The 16686-nt window shown below is 44.6% G+C and overlaps 1 protein-coding gene across 1 annotated transcript in view; it reads right to left on the reverse strand.

Annotated features, from left to right (window-relative positions):
- The window catches only part of LOC116373130 (regulator of G-protein signaling 7-like), a 57466-nt gene that overhangs the window by 12850 nt on the left and 27930 nt on the right, over positions 1–16686 (reverse strand). Inside the window, exon 2 of the mRNA XM_031821847.1 lies at positions 3675–3771. Coding sequence (XP_031677707.1) covers positions 3675–3771 — 97 coding nt within the window. The remainder of the gene's footprint in view (positions 1–3674; positions 3772–16686) is intronic.

A 16686-nucleotide genomic window follows, 5' to 3' on the forward strand; every position in this document is an offset into this window, starting at 1 on the left:
TCCGTAGAGCAGCCAGCTCTCTCAGACAGCCGTCCATCTCCACCAGTCCGCAGAGCAGCCATCTCTCTCAGACAGCCGTCCATCTCCATCAGTCAGTAGAGCAGCCATCTCTCTCAGACAGCCGTCCATCTCCACCAGTCCGTAGAGCAGCCATCTCTCTCAGACAGCCGTCCATCTCCACCAGTCCGTAGAGCAGCCATCTCTCTCAGACAGCCGTCCATCTCCATCAGTCCATAGAGCAGCCAGCTCTCTCAGACAGCCGTCCAGCTCCACCAGTCCATTCAGGTAATTTGGTTCAAAATCAAGGTTTTAGGTATGGCATTTGGATTTGGAAGGTTTTAATGTTGAGGTTAGTATGCTGTGAAGTGACGTACATTAACCTGATGACTGTTATTTATTGAATCCACTATGTTTAATTGTTACCCAATTAAATGAAACATTTAACTCATGAGGGATTTGGGGGCAACACGGAATAAATTGTTTAACGAGTTAGCATCTCCAAAATTAAACTCTAGAAGATATATATATATGTTATATATCGATTACAGTCACTTATTAATCATTACCTCATATCAGCCTCATTCTGAACAGTCGTAACCTTCTTGGATCTGCAAGAACCCCAACCTTTGCACATCATTCAGTACTATGCAAATTGTTTTAATGATCTATTTACTAACTAACTAAATAAAAACACAGAATACACATACATAGAGAAAAAGTGACATTTATCGTGGAAACATTCTAGGACTGTCTTTACATTAATCATATACCTTTCTCACGAACCGCCGCCCGTTTTGGTAATAAGAAGCAATGAATGTATTTACGTGTTTGAATACCGTTGTTCATCATCTATCTCTGTTGAAACCAAACCTTCTTGAAATGGGGATCTGTTGGCCTCACCCCGGCCACTTGTACATATTCTGGTTGTCCAGCAGATGTCACAATGTCCTTCTTCTTAGTTGTCCGGTCTCCAATGGGCTGTTTTTGTTCAGAACTTGTTCTTAGCCCATATGGATATTCAGAGTTTGAACCCCTTTACATGGACAGCTGCAGCCTGTTCATGTTCGGGTATAGTTTGGTGAGTTCATCTTCTTCACCTCGTGTTGTTTCAACCATTTCCCACATGGAGCGAACACTCCACGTTTCCTGGTCTGGTAGGTGAGGTTATCTTCTCATCTAGTGTTGAGGTTGAGAATTTCAGAGTTTTAACCATTTCAACGTGTGGACCACGGTCTCACATCTTCTGGTCTGGTATGTAAATTCTTAGTCAGTCCTTTTAAGCACTCTGGTCAAAAAGGGCAATTCCATCACTCTGACAAGCTCTCTGACCTCATTCAGGGCATGGCTATTTAATGTGCAAAGGATATGATTATAAGTTCTGTCTTATGACTCCTACATCCAACATTGGGGATGGAAACTTAACAGCTAGAGGGGGTGTTAAGTTACAGTATTTGGTTCATACAGTTAATAACATCACAAAATGAAAAACATTATTATTCTTTAGGTCCCCACTGACCATATCCCATATTCAGATGTTAGACATGTTTTTCCAAAGCTCCCTTTTTGGACGTTAGAGTTTTTGGCGAAAGTCTCTCTCTAGACAAAGACCTTCTGATTCCAATACTGAAGGGTAGAGAGAGAAAGTTTCCTCCTCTAGAGATTTACAGCAGTATGTGAAGGGTGACCATCCAGCAACTCCCCCTCTAGAGATTTACAGCAGGGTGTGAAGGGTGACCATCCAGTAACTCCCCCTCTAGAGATTTACAGCAGGGTGTGAAGGGTGACCATCCAGCAACTCCCCCTCTAGAGATTTACAGCAGGGTGGTGAAGGATGACCATCCAGCAACTCCCCCTCTAGAGATTTACAGCAGGGTGTGAAGGGTGACCATCCAGCAACTCCCCCTCTAGAGATTTACAGCAGGGTGTGAAGGGGGTGACCATCCAGCAACTCCCCCTATAGAGATTTACAGCAGGGTGTGAAGGGTGACCATCCAGCAACTCCCCCTCTCTTCTCTGTGGGAGAGAGAGCGCCTGGTTACTGTCACCCCCTCTCCCCCCCCCCCTCCATCAGTCTGATCTGCCCATTCTTCCCAGACAGTCATGTAACCGGTCTTTCTCTCTCTCTGCCTCCATCTATTTTTCCTCTCTATAAATATATACATATAGAGTTAAAGTCGGACGTTTACATACACCTAAGCCAAATACATTAACTCAGTTTTTCAAAATTCCTGACATTTAAATCCTAGTAGAAATTCCCTGTCTTAGGTCAGCTACGATCACCACTTCATTTTAAGAATGTGAAATGTCAGAATAATAGTAGAGAGAATGATTTATTTCAGCTTATATTTCTTTCATCACATTCTCAGTGGGTCAGAAGTTTAAATTGTTAAACTTGGGTCAAATGTTTCGGGTAGCCTTCCACAAGCTTCTCACAATAAGTTGGATGAATTTTGGCCCATTCCTCCTGACAGAGCTGGTGTAACTGAGTCAGGTTTCTAGGCCTCCTTGCTCGCACATGCTTTTTCAGTTCTGCCCACACATTTTTCTATAGGATTGAGGTCAGGACTTTGTGATGGCACTCCAATACCTTGACTTTGTTGTCCTTAAGCCATTTTGCCACAACTGATGTCTTGAAATGTTGCTTAATATATCCACATAATTTTCCCACCTCATGATGTCATCTATTTTGTGAAGTGCACCAGTCCCTCCAGCAGCAAAGCACCCCCACAACATGATGCTGCCACCCCCGTGCTTCACGGTTGGGATGCTGTTCTTTGTCCCCATGTGCAGTTGCAAACCGTAGTCTGGCTTTTTTATGACAGTTTTGACAGTGGCTTCTTCCTTGTTAAACAGCCTTCAGGTTATGTTAATATAGGACTCGTTTTACTGTGGATATAGATACTTTTGTCCCCATGTTTCCTCCAGCATCTTCACAAGGTCCTTTGCTGCTGTTCTGGAATTGATTTGAACTTTTCACACCAAAGTACGTTCATCTCTAAGAGACAGAACACGTCTCCTTCCTGAGAGGTATGACGGCTGCGTGGTTCCATGGTGTTTATACTTGCATATCGTTGTTTCTACAGATGAACATGGCACCTTCAGGCATTTGTAAATTGCTCCCAAGTATGAACCAGACTTGTGGAGGTCTAAAATGTATTTTCTGAGGTCTTGGCTGATTTCTTTTGATTTCCCCATGATGTCAAGCAAAGAGGCACTGAGTTTGAATGTAGGCCTTGAAATACATCCACAGGTACACCTCCAATTGACTCAAATTATGTCGATTAGCCTATCAGAAGCTTCTAAAGCCATGACATCATTTTCAGAAATTTTCCAAGCTGTTTAAAGGCACAGTCAACTTAGTGTATGTAATCTTCTGACCCACATGCATTGTGATACAGTGAGTTATAAGTGAAATAATCTATCTGTAAAGAATCGTTGGAAAAATGTCTTGTGTCATGCACAAGTAGATGTCCGAACCGACTTGCCAAAACTATAGTTTGTTGACAAGAAATTTGTGGAGTGGTTGAAAATGAGTTTTAATGACTCCAACCTCAGTGTATGTAAATATCCGACTTCAACCTTATATATATATATATATATCTTTCTTTCGCTCTCACTCTCTCTCAAACACACACACATCTTTTTACTGTAACTATTAAAAAAATGTATCTTACCTGAAAAAACACTTGGGATTTTAGATAAAAAACTCTTGACTGTGCGGACAGGAATTCCATTTGTCTCATCTTGCATATGAGCGATGACATCTTCCATCTGGAAAAGAAAGGAGATGGTTGAAGGAAAAGCTCAATCAGCAGCATCAATACTCAGGGTAGAGTGGGGGAAGTTGAGCCAAAGGGGGGAAGTTGAACCAAAGGGGGGAAGTTGAACCAAAGGGGGAAGGTGAACCAAAGGGGGAAGTTGAGCCAAAGGGGGAAGTTGAGCCAAAGGGGGAGGTTGAACCAAAGGGGGAAGGTTGAACCTTAGGGGAAAGTTGAACCTTAGGGGGAAGTTGAACCAAAGGGGGAAGGTGAACCAAAGGGGGAAGGTGAACCAAAGGGGGAAGTTGAACCAAAGGGGGAGGTTTAGTCACCATTGTTCCTAGGAAACACAAATGAATCATGTGACCAAATATGCAGGAAGAGGTCATCAGTTCATGGAGTCTGAAGGATGAAACCACATGGAAAAAGTGACCAGCAAGTTAGGTCCAAAACAACAGATTTTCACCAAGTCAAATGATTTTATTGTGTTAGAGGTTTTCTTATGCTTGTATCTAAACCAAAGTAGATAATTTTAACATAATTATAAACATCAGTTGGGGCCTCTATTAGCTTCAATATGATGTCCTAAATATAGTATGAAAGTGCATCCTTGAAGCTGTGTAGGCTAATATAGTCAAAATGTTTGCCTTGGTGTAAGTTGAGCCATATCAAGTTCAGTAAATGTTTCTGTTTTCTTCCCCATACCACTCCATACCCAGGGACCACCCCATACCCAGATACCACCCCAAACAGGGACCACTCCATACCCAGGGACCACCCCATACCCAGATACCACCCCAAACAGGGACCACTCCATACCCAGATACCACTCCATAACCAGATACCACCCCATACCCAGATACCACCCCATAACCAGATACCACCCCATACCCAGATACCACCCCATACCCAGATACCACCCCATACCCAGATACCACCCCATACCCAGGGACCACTCCATACCCATATACCACCCCATACACAGATACCACTCCATACCCAGGGACCACGCCATACCCAGGGACCACCCCATACCCAGGGACCACCCCATACCCAGATACCACCCCAAACAGGGACCACTCCATACCCAGATACCACTCCATACCCAGGGACCACCCCATACCCAGGGACCACCCCATACCCAGGGACCACTCCATACCCAGATACCACTCCATACCCAGGGACCACCCCATACCCAGGGACCACGCCATACCCAGGGACCACCCCATACCCAGGGACCACCCCATACCCAGGTACCCCCCCACCATACCCAGGGACCACCCCATACCCAGAGACCACCCCATACAGGGACCACTCCATACCCAGATACCACCCCATACCCAGGGACCACCCCATACCCAGATACCACCCCAAACAGGGACCACTCCATACCCAGATACCACTCCATACCCAGGGACCACCCCATACCCAGATACCACCCCATACCCAGGGACCACCCAATACCCAGAGACCACCCCATACCCAGGGACCACTCCATACCCATATACCACCCCAAACCCAGGGACCACCCCATACCCAGAGACCACCCCATACAGGGACCACTCCATACCCAGGGACCACTCCATACCCAGGGACCACCCCATACCCAGGGACCACCCCATACCCAGGGACCACTCCATACCCAGTTACCCCCCCATACCCAGGGGCCACCCCATACCCAGGGACCACCCCATACCCATAGACCACCCCATACAGGGACCACTCCATACCCAGAGACCACCCCATACCCAGAGGAAGCTACAGTATATGGCTCATAACTTTTTATTTCAGATTTTCACAACTACCCATCAACCAGAAGTATTTTAGAATTCCCTGGCAGAATACAGTAAACAGGGGGTTTGAGAAAGATAACAGAGAGAGAGAGGGAGAGATCAGTGACAGGAAATGCAGGATAATCCCAAAACAGTGATGACATTTGGATCAGGAGGATCCCTCCCCCTGGCTCTCTCCTGGAGGGGCTTGGCAGCCAGATGGATACAGGCTCCATTCTCTATCCATCTCCTCATTCTCTCTTCTGCTCTCCTCCTCTCCTCTCCTCTCCTCTCCTCTCCTCTCCTCTCCTCTCCTCTCCTCTCCTCTCCTCTCCTCTCCTCTCCTCTCCTCTCCTCTCCTCTCCTCTCCTCTCCTCTCCTCTCCTCTCCTCTCCTCCTCTCCTATCCTCTCCTCCTCACCTCTCCATCCATCCCCTTCCTAATTTCCCTCCCTCCTCTTCTTCTTTTCCTTCTCCCCCCTCTAACTCTCCTCTCACTCCCTGATCTCCCTCTCCCTCATAATCTCCTCTCTCTCCCTCCTCTCTCTCTTTCCCTCCTGTCATTCACTCCTCTCTCTCTCTCTCTCTCTCCCTCCTCTCGTTCACTCATCTCTCGCCTCCCTACCCACCCAAAAAGCCATCATAGAGCCAACATGTTTGTCGCAGCAGTAATCTTCTCTGATTGACAGAGAGTCAAGGAGCTAACTTCGTTAACCTCTACAGGTACAGAGTCCCAAAATCGGGGCAGTTGCTGCTCAATATGTGATATGTGACTAGAATGGTGTTGTAAACAACAGCCAACTTTCCGGGACATTGACATGTCTTATATCATCAGAAAGCCTAAATGATAGTTAATCTAACTGCAGTGTCCAATATACAGTAGCTATCCGAGTGAAACAATACCATGCTATTGTTTGAGGATACTGTACAACCACAAAACACTTTCATCAAGGAAACTGGTTTGTTACAGCTGGCATCAAGACAATATATATATATATATATACAGTGGGGAGAACAAGTATTTGATACACTGACAATTTTGCAGGTTTTCCTACTTACAAAGCATGTAGAGGTCTGTAATTTTTATCATAGGTACACTTCAACTGTGAGAGATGGAATCTAAAACAAAAACCCAGAAAATCCCTTGTATGATTTTTAAGTAATTAATTTGCATTTTATTGCATGACATAAGTATTTGATCACCTACCAACCAGTTAGAATTCCGACTCTCACAGACCTGTTAGTTTTTCTTTAAGAACCCCTCCTGTTCTCCACTCATTACCTGTATTAACTACACCTGTTAACACTTGTCCACACACTCAATCAAACAGACTCCATCCTCTCCACAATGGCCAAGACCAGAGAGCTGTGTAAGGACATCAGGGATAAAATTGTAGACCTTCACAAGGCTGGGATGGGCTACAGGACAATAGGCAAGCAGCTTGGTGAGAAGGCAACAACTGTTGGCGCAATTATTAGAAAATGGAAGAAGTTCAAGATGACGGTCAATTACCCTTGGTCCGGGGCTCCATGCAAGATCTCACCTCATGGGGCATCAATGATCATGAGGAAGGTGAGGGATCAGCCCAGAACTACACAGCAGAACCTGGTCAATGACCTGAAGATAGCTGGGACCACAGTCTCAAAGAAAACCATTAGTAACACTACGCCGTCATGGATTAAAATCCTGCAGCGCACGCAAGGTCCCCCTGCTCAAGCCAGCGCATGTCCAGGCCCGTCTGAAGTTTGCCAATGACATTCTGGATGATCCAGAGGAGGAATGGGAGAAGGTCATGTGGTCTGTTGAGACAAAAATAGAGCATTTTGGTCTAAACTCCACTAGTCGTGTTTGGAGAAAGAAGAAGGATAAGTACAACCCCAAGAACACGATCCCAACCGTGAAGCATGGAGGTGGAAACATCATTCTTTGGGGATGCTTTCTGCAAAGGGGACAGGACGACTGCACCATATTGAGGGGAGGATGGATGGGGCCATGTATCGCAAGATCTTGGCCATCAACCTCCTTCCCTCAGTAAGAGCATTGAAGATGGGTCGTGGCTGGGGTCTTCCAGCATGACAATGACCCGAAACACATTCCAAGGCAACTAAGGAGTGGCTCCGTAAGAAGCATCTCAAGGTCCTGGAGTGGCCTAGCCAGTCTCCAGACCTGAGCCCAATAGAAAATCTTTGGAGGGAGCTGAAAGTCCGTATTGCCCAGCGACAGCCCCTGTATCTGTCTGTATGGAGGAGTGGGCCAAAATCCCTGCTACAGTGTGTGCAAACCTGGTCAAAAACTACAGGAAACGTATGATCTCTGTAATTGCAAAGGTTTCTGTAACCTTGGAGCAACGGACCACCCTTGCTGTCTCTGCCTGGCCGATTCCCCACTTTCCACTTGGATTCTCTACCTCTAACCCTATTACAGGGGCTGAGTCACTGGCTTACTTGGGCTCTTTCATACCGTCCCTAGGAGGGGTGCGTCACTTGAGTTGGTTGAGTCACTGATGTGATCTTCCTGTCTGGGTTGGCGCCCCCCCTTGGGTTGTGCCGTGGCGGAGATCTTTGTGGGCTATACTCGGCCTTGTCTCAGGATGGTAAGTTGGTGTTTAAAGATATCCCTCTAGTGGTGTGGGGCCTGTGCTTTGGCAAAGTGGATGGGGTTATATCCTTCCTGTTTGGCCCTGTCCAGGGGTGTCATCGGATGGGGCCACAGTGTCTCCTGACCGAGCCTCCAGTATTTATGCTGCAGTAGTTTGTGTCGGGGGGCTAGGGTCAGTTTGTTATATCTGGAGTACTTTTCCTGTCCTATCCGGTGTCCTGTGTGAATTTAAGTATGCGTTCTCTAATTCTCTCTTTCTTTCTCTCAGAGGACCTGAGCCCTAGGGCCATGCCTCAGGACTACCTGGCATGATGACTCCTTGCTGTCCCCAGTCCACCTGGACGTGAAGATGCTCCAGATTCAACTGTTCTGCCTGTGATTATTATTATTTGACCATGCTGGTCATTTATGAACATTTGAACATCTTGGCCATGTTCTGTTATAATCTCCACCCGGCACAGCCAGAAGAGGACTGGCCACCCCTCATACCCCTCTCTAGGTTTCTTCCTAGGTTTTGTCCTTCCTAGGGAGTTTTTCCTAGCCACCGTGCTTCTCCGCTGTTTGGGGTTTTAGGCTGGGTTTCTGCACAGCACTTTGAGATGTCAGCTGATGTACAAAGGGCTATATTTTATTTTATTTATTTTACCTTTATTTAACTAGGGCAAGTCAGTTAAGAACAAATTCTTATTTTCAATGACGGCCTAGGAACAGTGGGTTAACTGCCTGTTCAGGGGCAGAATGACAGATTTTGTACCTTGTCAGCTCGGGGATTTGAACTTGCAACCTTTCGGTTACTAGTCCAACGCTCTAACCACTAGGCTACCCTGCCGCCCCAAATACATTTGATTTGATTTGTAACAAATATTAAGTTCTGCTTTCCTAATGTATCAAATACTTATGTCGTGCAATAAAATGCAAATTAATTACTTATAAATCATACAATGTGATTTTCTGGATTTTTGTTTTAGATTCCGTCTCACACAGTTGAAGTGTACCTATAATAAAAATTACAGACCTCTACATGCTTTGTAAGTAGGAAAACCTGCAAAATCGGTAGTGTATCAAATACTTGTTCTCCCCTCTGTATATGCGTGTCTACTTTTACATCAAGGCAAAGGGTTTGAAGAATCTCAAATATAAAACATATTTTGATTTCTTTAATACTTTTTTTGTTACTACATGATTCCATATGTGTTATTATATGGTTTTGATGTCTTCACTATTATTCTACAATGTAGAAAATAGTAAAAAATAAAGAAAAACCCTGGAATGAGTAGGTGTGTCCCAAACTTTTGACGGGTACTATATATATATATTAATATATATTAACATATGGGGGATTGGAAATAATGCAGACAATTACATTGATGGAAGCTACAATCTGCAATATTAACATTACACCCTAAAAAATGAATTCCAAAACTAACTGTAAGTGGTGCGTAACTGGTGGCAGTGAAGTCAGACGCAGGAGGGCAGAACTAGGTAATAGAACTAGGTAACAGAACTAGGTAACAGAACTAGGTAATAGAACTAGGTAATAGAATTAGGTAATAGAACTAGGTAATATAACTAGGTCATAGAACTAGGTCATAGAACGAGGTAATAGAACGAGGTAATAGAATGAGGTAATAGAACTAGGTATTAGAACTAGGTAATAGGTAATAGAACTAGGTAACAGAACTAGGTAATAGAACTAGGTAATAGAACTAGGTAATAGAACTAGGTAACAGAACTAGGTAATAGAAGTAGGTAATAGAACTAGGTAATAGAAGTAGGTAATAGAACGAGGTAATAGAACGAGGTAATAGAACGAGGTAATAGAACTAGGTAATAGAACTAGGTAATAGAACTAGGTAATAGAACTCGGTAATAGAAATAGGTAATAGAACTAGGTAATATAACTAGGTATTAGAACTAGGTAATAGGTAATAGAAGTAGGTAATAGAAGTAGGTAATAGAACTAGGTGATAGAACTAGGTAATAGAACGAGGTAATAGAACGAGGTAATAGAACTAGGTAATAGAACGAGGTAATATAACTAGGTAATAGAACGAGGTAATAGAACTAGGTAATAGAACTAGGTAATAGAACGAGGTAATAGAACTAGAAAATAGAACTAGGTAATAGAACTAGGACTAGGTAATAGAACAAGGTAATAGAACGAGGTAATAGGTAATAGAACTAGGTAATAGAACTAGGTAATAGGTAATAGAACTAGGTAACAGAACTAGGTAACAGAACTAGGTAATAGAACAAGGGGTAATAGAACTAGGTAATAGAACGAGGTAATAGGTAATAGAACTAGGTAATAGAACTAGGTAATAGGTAATAGAACTAGGTAACAGAACTAGGTAACAGAACTAGGTAATAGAACAAGGGGTAATAGAACTAGGTAATAGAACAAGGTAACCGAACTAGGTAACAGAACTAGGTAACAGAACTAGGTAACAGAACTAGGTAATAGAACTAGATAATAGAACTAAGTAATAGAACTAGATAATAGAACTAGGAAACAGAACTAGGTAACAGAACTAGGTAATAGAACTAGGTAACATAACTAGGTAATAGAACTAGATAATAGAACTAGATAATAGAACTAGATAATAGAACTAGATAATAGAACTAGGTAATAGAACTAGATAATAGAACTAGATGATAGAACTAGATAATAGAACTAGGCAATAGAACTAGGTAATAGAACTAGGTAATAGAACTAGGTAATAGAACTAGATAATAGAACTAGATAATAGAACTAGATAATAGAACTAGATAACAGCCGGAGCAGTGTAATATCAAAACCCAACGACATAAAGAAAATACCAACATGGGTAGAAAACCCGACGCACAGCACTTAATGAGGGAAATGGCAACCAGGTGTGTGGGAAAACAAGACAAAACAAATGGAAAATGAAAAGTGGATCGACGATGGCTAGAAGACCGGCGACGCCGAATGCTGCCCGAACAAGGAGAGGAACCGACTTTGGCGGAAGTCGTGACACTAACCCTTATTCATTATCATCAGCCATGATGCTCTCATTTAAAATAATCCTTATTCATTATCATCAGCCGTGATGCTCTAATCTAAAATAACCCTTATTCATTATCATCAGCCGTGATGCTCTAATTTAAAATAGCTCTTATTCATTATCAGACCGTTTGAAGAGAGAGCAAAACTGATTTAGAAGATGCAAAATGTTTCAGTGCAACGACTTTCAGAGCATCAGAGGTCGCCGCCCGTTGTTGTATTCACAGCTTCCCTCCAGGACTATAATTGATTCAGCAGCAAGCTAAACTGTGTTGGAGAGAGAACAGAGGAGAGCAGAGAGAGAGAGAGGAAAGAGGAAAGAGGAGAAAGAGAGGAGAGGACAAGAGAGGAGAGGACAAGAGAGGAGAGAGAGGAAAGAGGAGAGAGAGGAAAGAGGAGAGAGAGAGGAGAGGGCAAGAGAGGAGAGGAAAGCGAGGAGAGGAGAGGAAAGGGGAGAGAGGAGAGGAGAGAGAGGAAAGAGGAGAGAAGAGGACAAGTGAGGAGAGGACAAGAGAGGAGAGAGAGGAGAGAAGAGGACAAGTGAGGAGAGGAGAGAGAGGAGAGAGGAGAGAAGAGGACAGGACAAGAGAGGAGAGAGAGGAAAGGGGAGAGAGAGAGAGGAGAGGAGAGGACAAGAGAGGAGAGGAGAGAGAGGAGAGAGAGGAAAGGGGAGAGAGAGAGAGAGAGAGAGAGAGAGAGGAGAGGACAAGAGAGGAGAGGAGAGAGAGGAGAGAGAGGAAAGGGGAGAGAGGAGAGAAGAGGACAAGCAAGGAGAGGACAAGAGAGGAGAGAGAGGAGAAGAGAGAGAGGAAAGAGGAGAGGACAAGAGAGGAGAGGACAAGAGAGGAGAGGACAAGAGGACAAGAGAGGAGAGGAGAGAGAGGAAATGGGAGAGAGGAGAGAAGAGGACAAGAGAGGTGAGGAGAGAGAGGAGAGCGAGGAAAGGGGAGAGAGGAGAGAAGAGGACAAGAGAGGAAAGGGGAGACAGGATAGAAGATGATAAGCAAGGAGGGGACAAGAGAGGAGAGAGAGGAGAAGAGAGAGAGGAAAGAGAGAGGAGAGGACAAGAGAGGAGAGAGAGGAGAGGACAAGAGAGGAGAGAGAGGAGAGGACAAGAGAGGACAAGATAGGAGAGAGAGGAGAGGACAAGAGAGGAGAGAGAGGAGAGGACAAGAGAGGAGAGAGAGGAGAGGACAAGAGAGGAGAGAGAGGAGAGGACAAGAGAAGAGAGGACAAGAGAGGACAAGAGAGGAGAGAGAGGAGAGAGAGAGAGGAGAGGACAAGAGAGGAGAGGACAAGAGAGGAGAGGAGAGGACAAGAGAGGAGAGGACAAGAGAGGAGAGGACAAGAGAGGAGAGAGAGGAGAGGACAAGAGAGGAGAGGACAAGAGAGGAGAGGACAAGAGAGGAGAGGAGAGGACAAGAGAGGAGAGAGAGGAGAGGACAAGAGAGGAGAGAGAGGACAAGAGAGGAGAGGAGAGGACAAGAGAGGAGAGGAGAGGAGAGGACAAGAGAGGAGAGGAGAGAGAGGAGAGGACAAGAGAGGAGGAGAGGAGAGAGGAGAGGACAAGAGAGGAGAGGACAAGAGAGGAGAGGAGAGAACAAGAGAGGAGAGGACAAGAGAGGAGAGGAGAGAGGACAAGAGAGGAGAGGACAAGAGAGGAGAGGAGAGAGGAGAGGACAAGAGAGGAGAGAGGAGAGGACAAGAGAGGAGAGGAGAGAGGTGAGGACAAGAGAGGAGAGGACAAGAGAGGAGAGAGAGGAGAGGACAAGAGAGGAGAGGAGAGAGGAGAGGACAAGAGAGGAGAGGAGAGAGGAGAGGACACGAGAGGAGAGGAGAGAGGAGAGGACAAGAGAGGAGAGGAGAGAGGACAAGAGAGAAGAGGAGAGGAGAGGAGAGAGGAGAGGACAAGAGAGGAGAGGACAAGAGAGGAGAGGAAAGTGAGGAGAGAGATGAGAGGAGAGGAGAGAGAGGAGAGGAAAGAGAGGAGAGAGGGGAGAGGAAAGTTTGGAGGGAGAGGACAGCGAGGAGAGGGATGACCTTCCTCCGTCTAACATTAATCTGGATAATCATTAAGAAATTAGATCTAATAACAGGATCACTACATCACCTCTTACTGTTGATTAGGTGGTGATTCCCTGGAGCGAAAAAGGATAAAATAACACAATGACACGGCAGGCAGCAGGGCTGTGATTTAATCTGTCATTGAGCCATCCTCTGCCAGACAGGGTTGAGGGAGTTAGGAGATGGCATACATAGGAATAATAATATAAATCACATCTGGGGATTAAAAGGTATCGACAATGTGCATGATATTCAAACAGTAGCAGACATCAAAGGACATTCGCCCAAAGAATTTGAATAATGATTTGCTTCCCAAGAGCGGCACTGGACTTTTCCATCCATTTTACTTCTGGTACTGAAGGTGTTCATCAAACTGACTCCTCAGACATCAAACTGACTCCTCAGACATCAAACTGACTCCTCAGATATCAAACTGACTCCTCAGACATTAAAGGACATCAAACTGACTCCTCAGACATCAAACTGACTCCTCAGATATCAAACTGACTCCTCAGACATCAAACTGACTCCTCAGACATCAAACTGACTCCTCGGACATCAAACTGACTCCTCAGACATTAAAGGACATCAAACTGACTCCTCAGACATTAAAGGACATCAAAACACTTTCCCAGACGTGTTTTACTCTGAAACACCAAGCATGAGACAATCCCAGACAGACACTATGAATACCTGCAGGAAGTGTCTTCTAAGTGTCTTCTAAACTGACTCCTCAGACATCAAACTGACTCCTCAGACATCAAACTGACTCCTCAGACATCAAACTGACTCCTCAGACATCAAACTGACTCCTCAGACATCAAACCGACTCCTCAGACATCAAACTGACTCCATAGACATCAAACTGACTCCTCAGACATCAAACTGACTCCTCAGACATCAAACTGACTCCTCAGACATCAAACTGACTCCTCAGACATCAAACTGACTTCTCAGACATCAAACTGACTCCTCGGACATCAAACTGACTCCTCAGACATCAAACTGACTCCTCAGACATCAAACTGACTCCTCAGACATCAAACTGACTCCTCAGACATTAAAGGACATCAAACTGACTCATCAGACATTAAAGGACATCAAACTGACTCCTCAGACATTAAAGGACATCAAACTGACTCCCCAGACATCAAACTGACTCCTCAGACATTAGCAGACATCAAACTGACTCCTCAGACATCAAACTGACTCCTCAGACGTCAAACTGACTCCTCAGACATCAAACTGACTCCTCAGACATTAAACTGACTCCTCCGACATCAAATTGACTCCTCAGACATTAAAGGACATCAAACTGACTCCTCAGACATCAAACTGACTCCTCAGACATTAAAGGACATCAAACTGACTCATCAGACATTAAAGGACATCAAACTGACTCCCCAGACATCAAACTGACTCCTCAGACATTAGCAGACATCAAACTGACTCCTCAGACATCAAACTGACTCCTCAGACATCAAACTGACTCCTCAGACATCAAACTGACTCCTCAGACATTAAAGGACATCAAACTGACTCCTCAGACATCAAACTGACTCCTCAGACATCAAACTGACTCCTCAGACATCAAACTGACTCCTCAGACATTAAAGGACATCAAACTGACTCCTCAGACATTAAAGGACATCAAACTGACTCCCCAGACATCAAACTGACTCCTCAGACATCAAACTGACTCCTCAGATATCAAACTGACTCCTCAGACATCAAACTGACTCCTCAGACATCAAACTGACTCCTCGGACATCAAACTGACTCCTCAGACATTAAAGGACATCAAACTGACTCCTCAGACATTAAAGGACATCAAAACACTTTCCCAGACGTGTTTTACTCTGAAACACCAAGCATGAGACAATCCCAGACAGACACTATGAATACCTGCAGGAAGTGTCTTCTAAGTGTCTTCTAAACTGACTCCTCAGACATCAAACTGACTCCTCAGACATCAAACTGACTCCTCAGACATCAAACTGACTCCTCAGACATCAAACTGACTCCTCAGACATCAAACTGACTCCTCAGACATCAAACTGACTCCCCAGACATCAAACTGACTCCTCAGACATCAAACTGACTCCTCAGACATCAAACTGACTCCTCAGACATCAAACTGACTCCTCAGACATCAAACTGACTTCTCAGACATCAAACTGACTCCTCAGATATCAAACTGACTCCTCAGACATTAAAGGACATCAAACTGACTCCTCAGACATCAAACTGACTCCTCAGATATCAAACTGACTCCTCAGACATCAAACTGACTCCTCAGACATCAAACTGACTCCTCGGACATCAAACTGACTCCTCAGACATTAAAGGACATCAAACTGACTCCTCAGACATTAAAGGACATCAAAACACTTTCCCAGACGTGTTTTACTCTGAAACACCAAGCATGAGACAATCCCAGACAGACACTATGAATACCTGCAGGAAGTGTCTTCTAAGTGTCTTCTAAACTGACTCCTCAGACATCAAACTGACTCCTCAGACATCAAACTGACTCCTCAGACATCAAACTGACTCCTCAGACATCAAACTGACTCCTCAGACATCAAACCGACTCCTCAGACGTCAAACGGACTCCTCAGACATCAAACTGACTCCTCAGACATTAAACTGACTCCTCCGACATCAAATTGACTCCTCGGACATTAAAGGACATCAAACTGACTCCTCAGACATCAAACTGACTCCTCAGACATTAAAGGACATCAAACTGACTCATCAGACATTAAAGGACATCAAACTGACTCCCCAGACATCAAACTGACTCCTCAGACATTAGCAGACATCAAACTGACTCCTCAGACATCAAACTGACTCCTCAGACATCAAACTGACTCCTCAGACATCAAACTGACTCCTCAGACATTAAAGGACATCAAACTGACTCCTCAGACATCAAACTGACTCCTCAGACATCAAACTGACTCCTCAGACATCAAACTGACTCCTCAGACATTAAAGGACATCAAACTGACTCCTCAGACATTAAAGGACATCAAACTGACTCCCCAGACATCAAACTGACTCCTCAGACATCAAACTGACTCCTCAGATATCAAACTGACTCCTCAGACATCAAACTGACTCCTCAGACATCAAACTGACTCCTCGGACATCAAACTGACTCCTCAGACATTAAAGGACATCAAACTGACTCCTCAGACATTAAAGGACATCAAAACACTTTCCCAGACGTGTTTTACTCTGAAACACCAAGCATGAGACAATCCCAGACAGACACTATGAATAGCTGCAGGAAGTGTCTTCTAAGTGTCTTCTAAACTGACTCCTCAGACATCAAACTGACTCCTCAGACATCAAACTGACTCCTCAGACATCAAACTGACTCCTCAGACATCAAACTGACTCCTCAGACATCAAACTGACTCCCCAGACATCAAACTGACTCCTCAGACATCAAACTGACTCC

The sequence above is a fragment of the Oncorhynchus kisutch genome, unplaced genomic scaffold, assembly GCF_002021735.2.
Source record: "Oncorhynchus kisutch isolate 150728-3 unplaced genomic scaffold, Okis_V2 scaffold4021, whole genome shotgun sequence".
In the NCBI taxonomy this organism is placed as follows: Eukaryota; Metazoa; Chordata; class Actinopteri; order Salmoniformes; family Salmonidae; genus Oncorhynchus; species Oncorhynchus kisutch.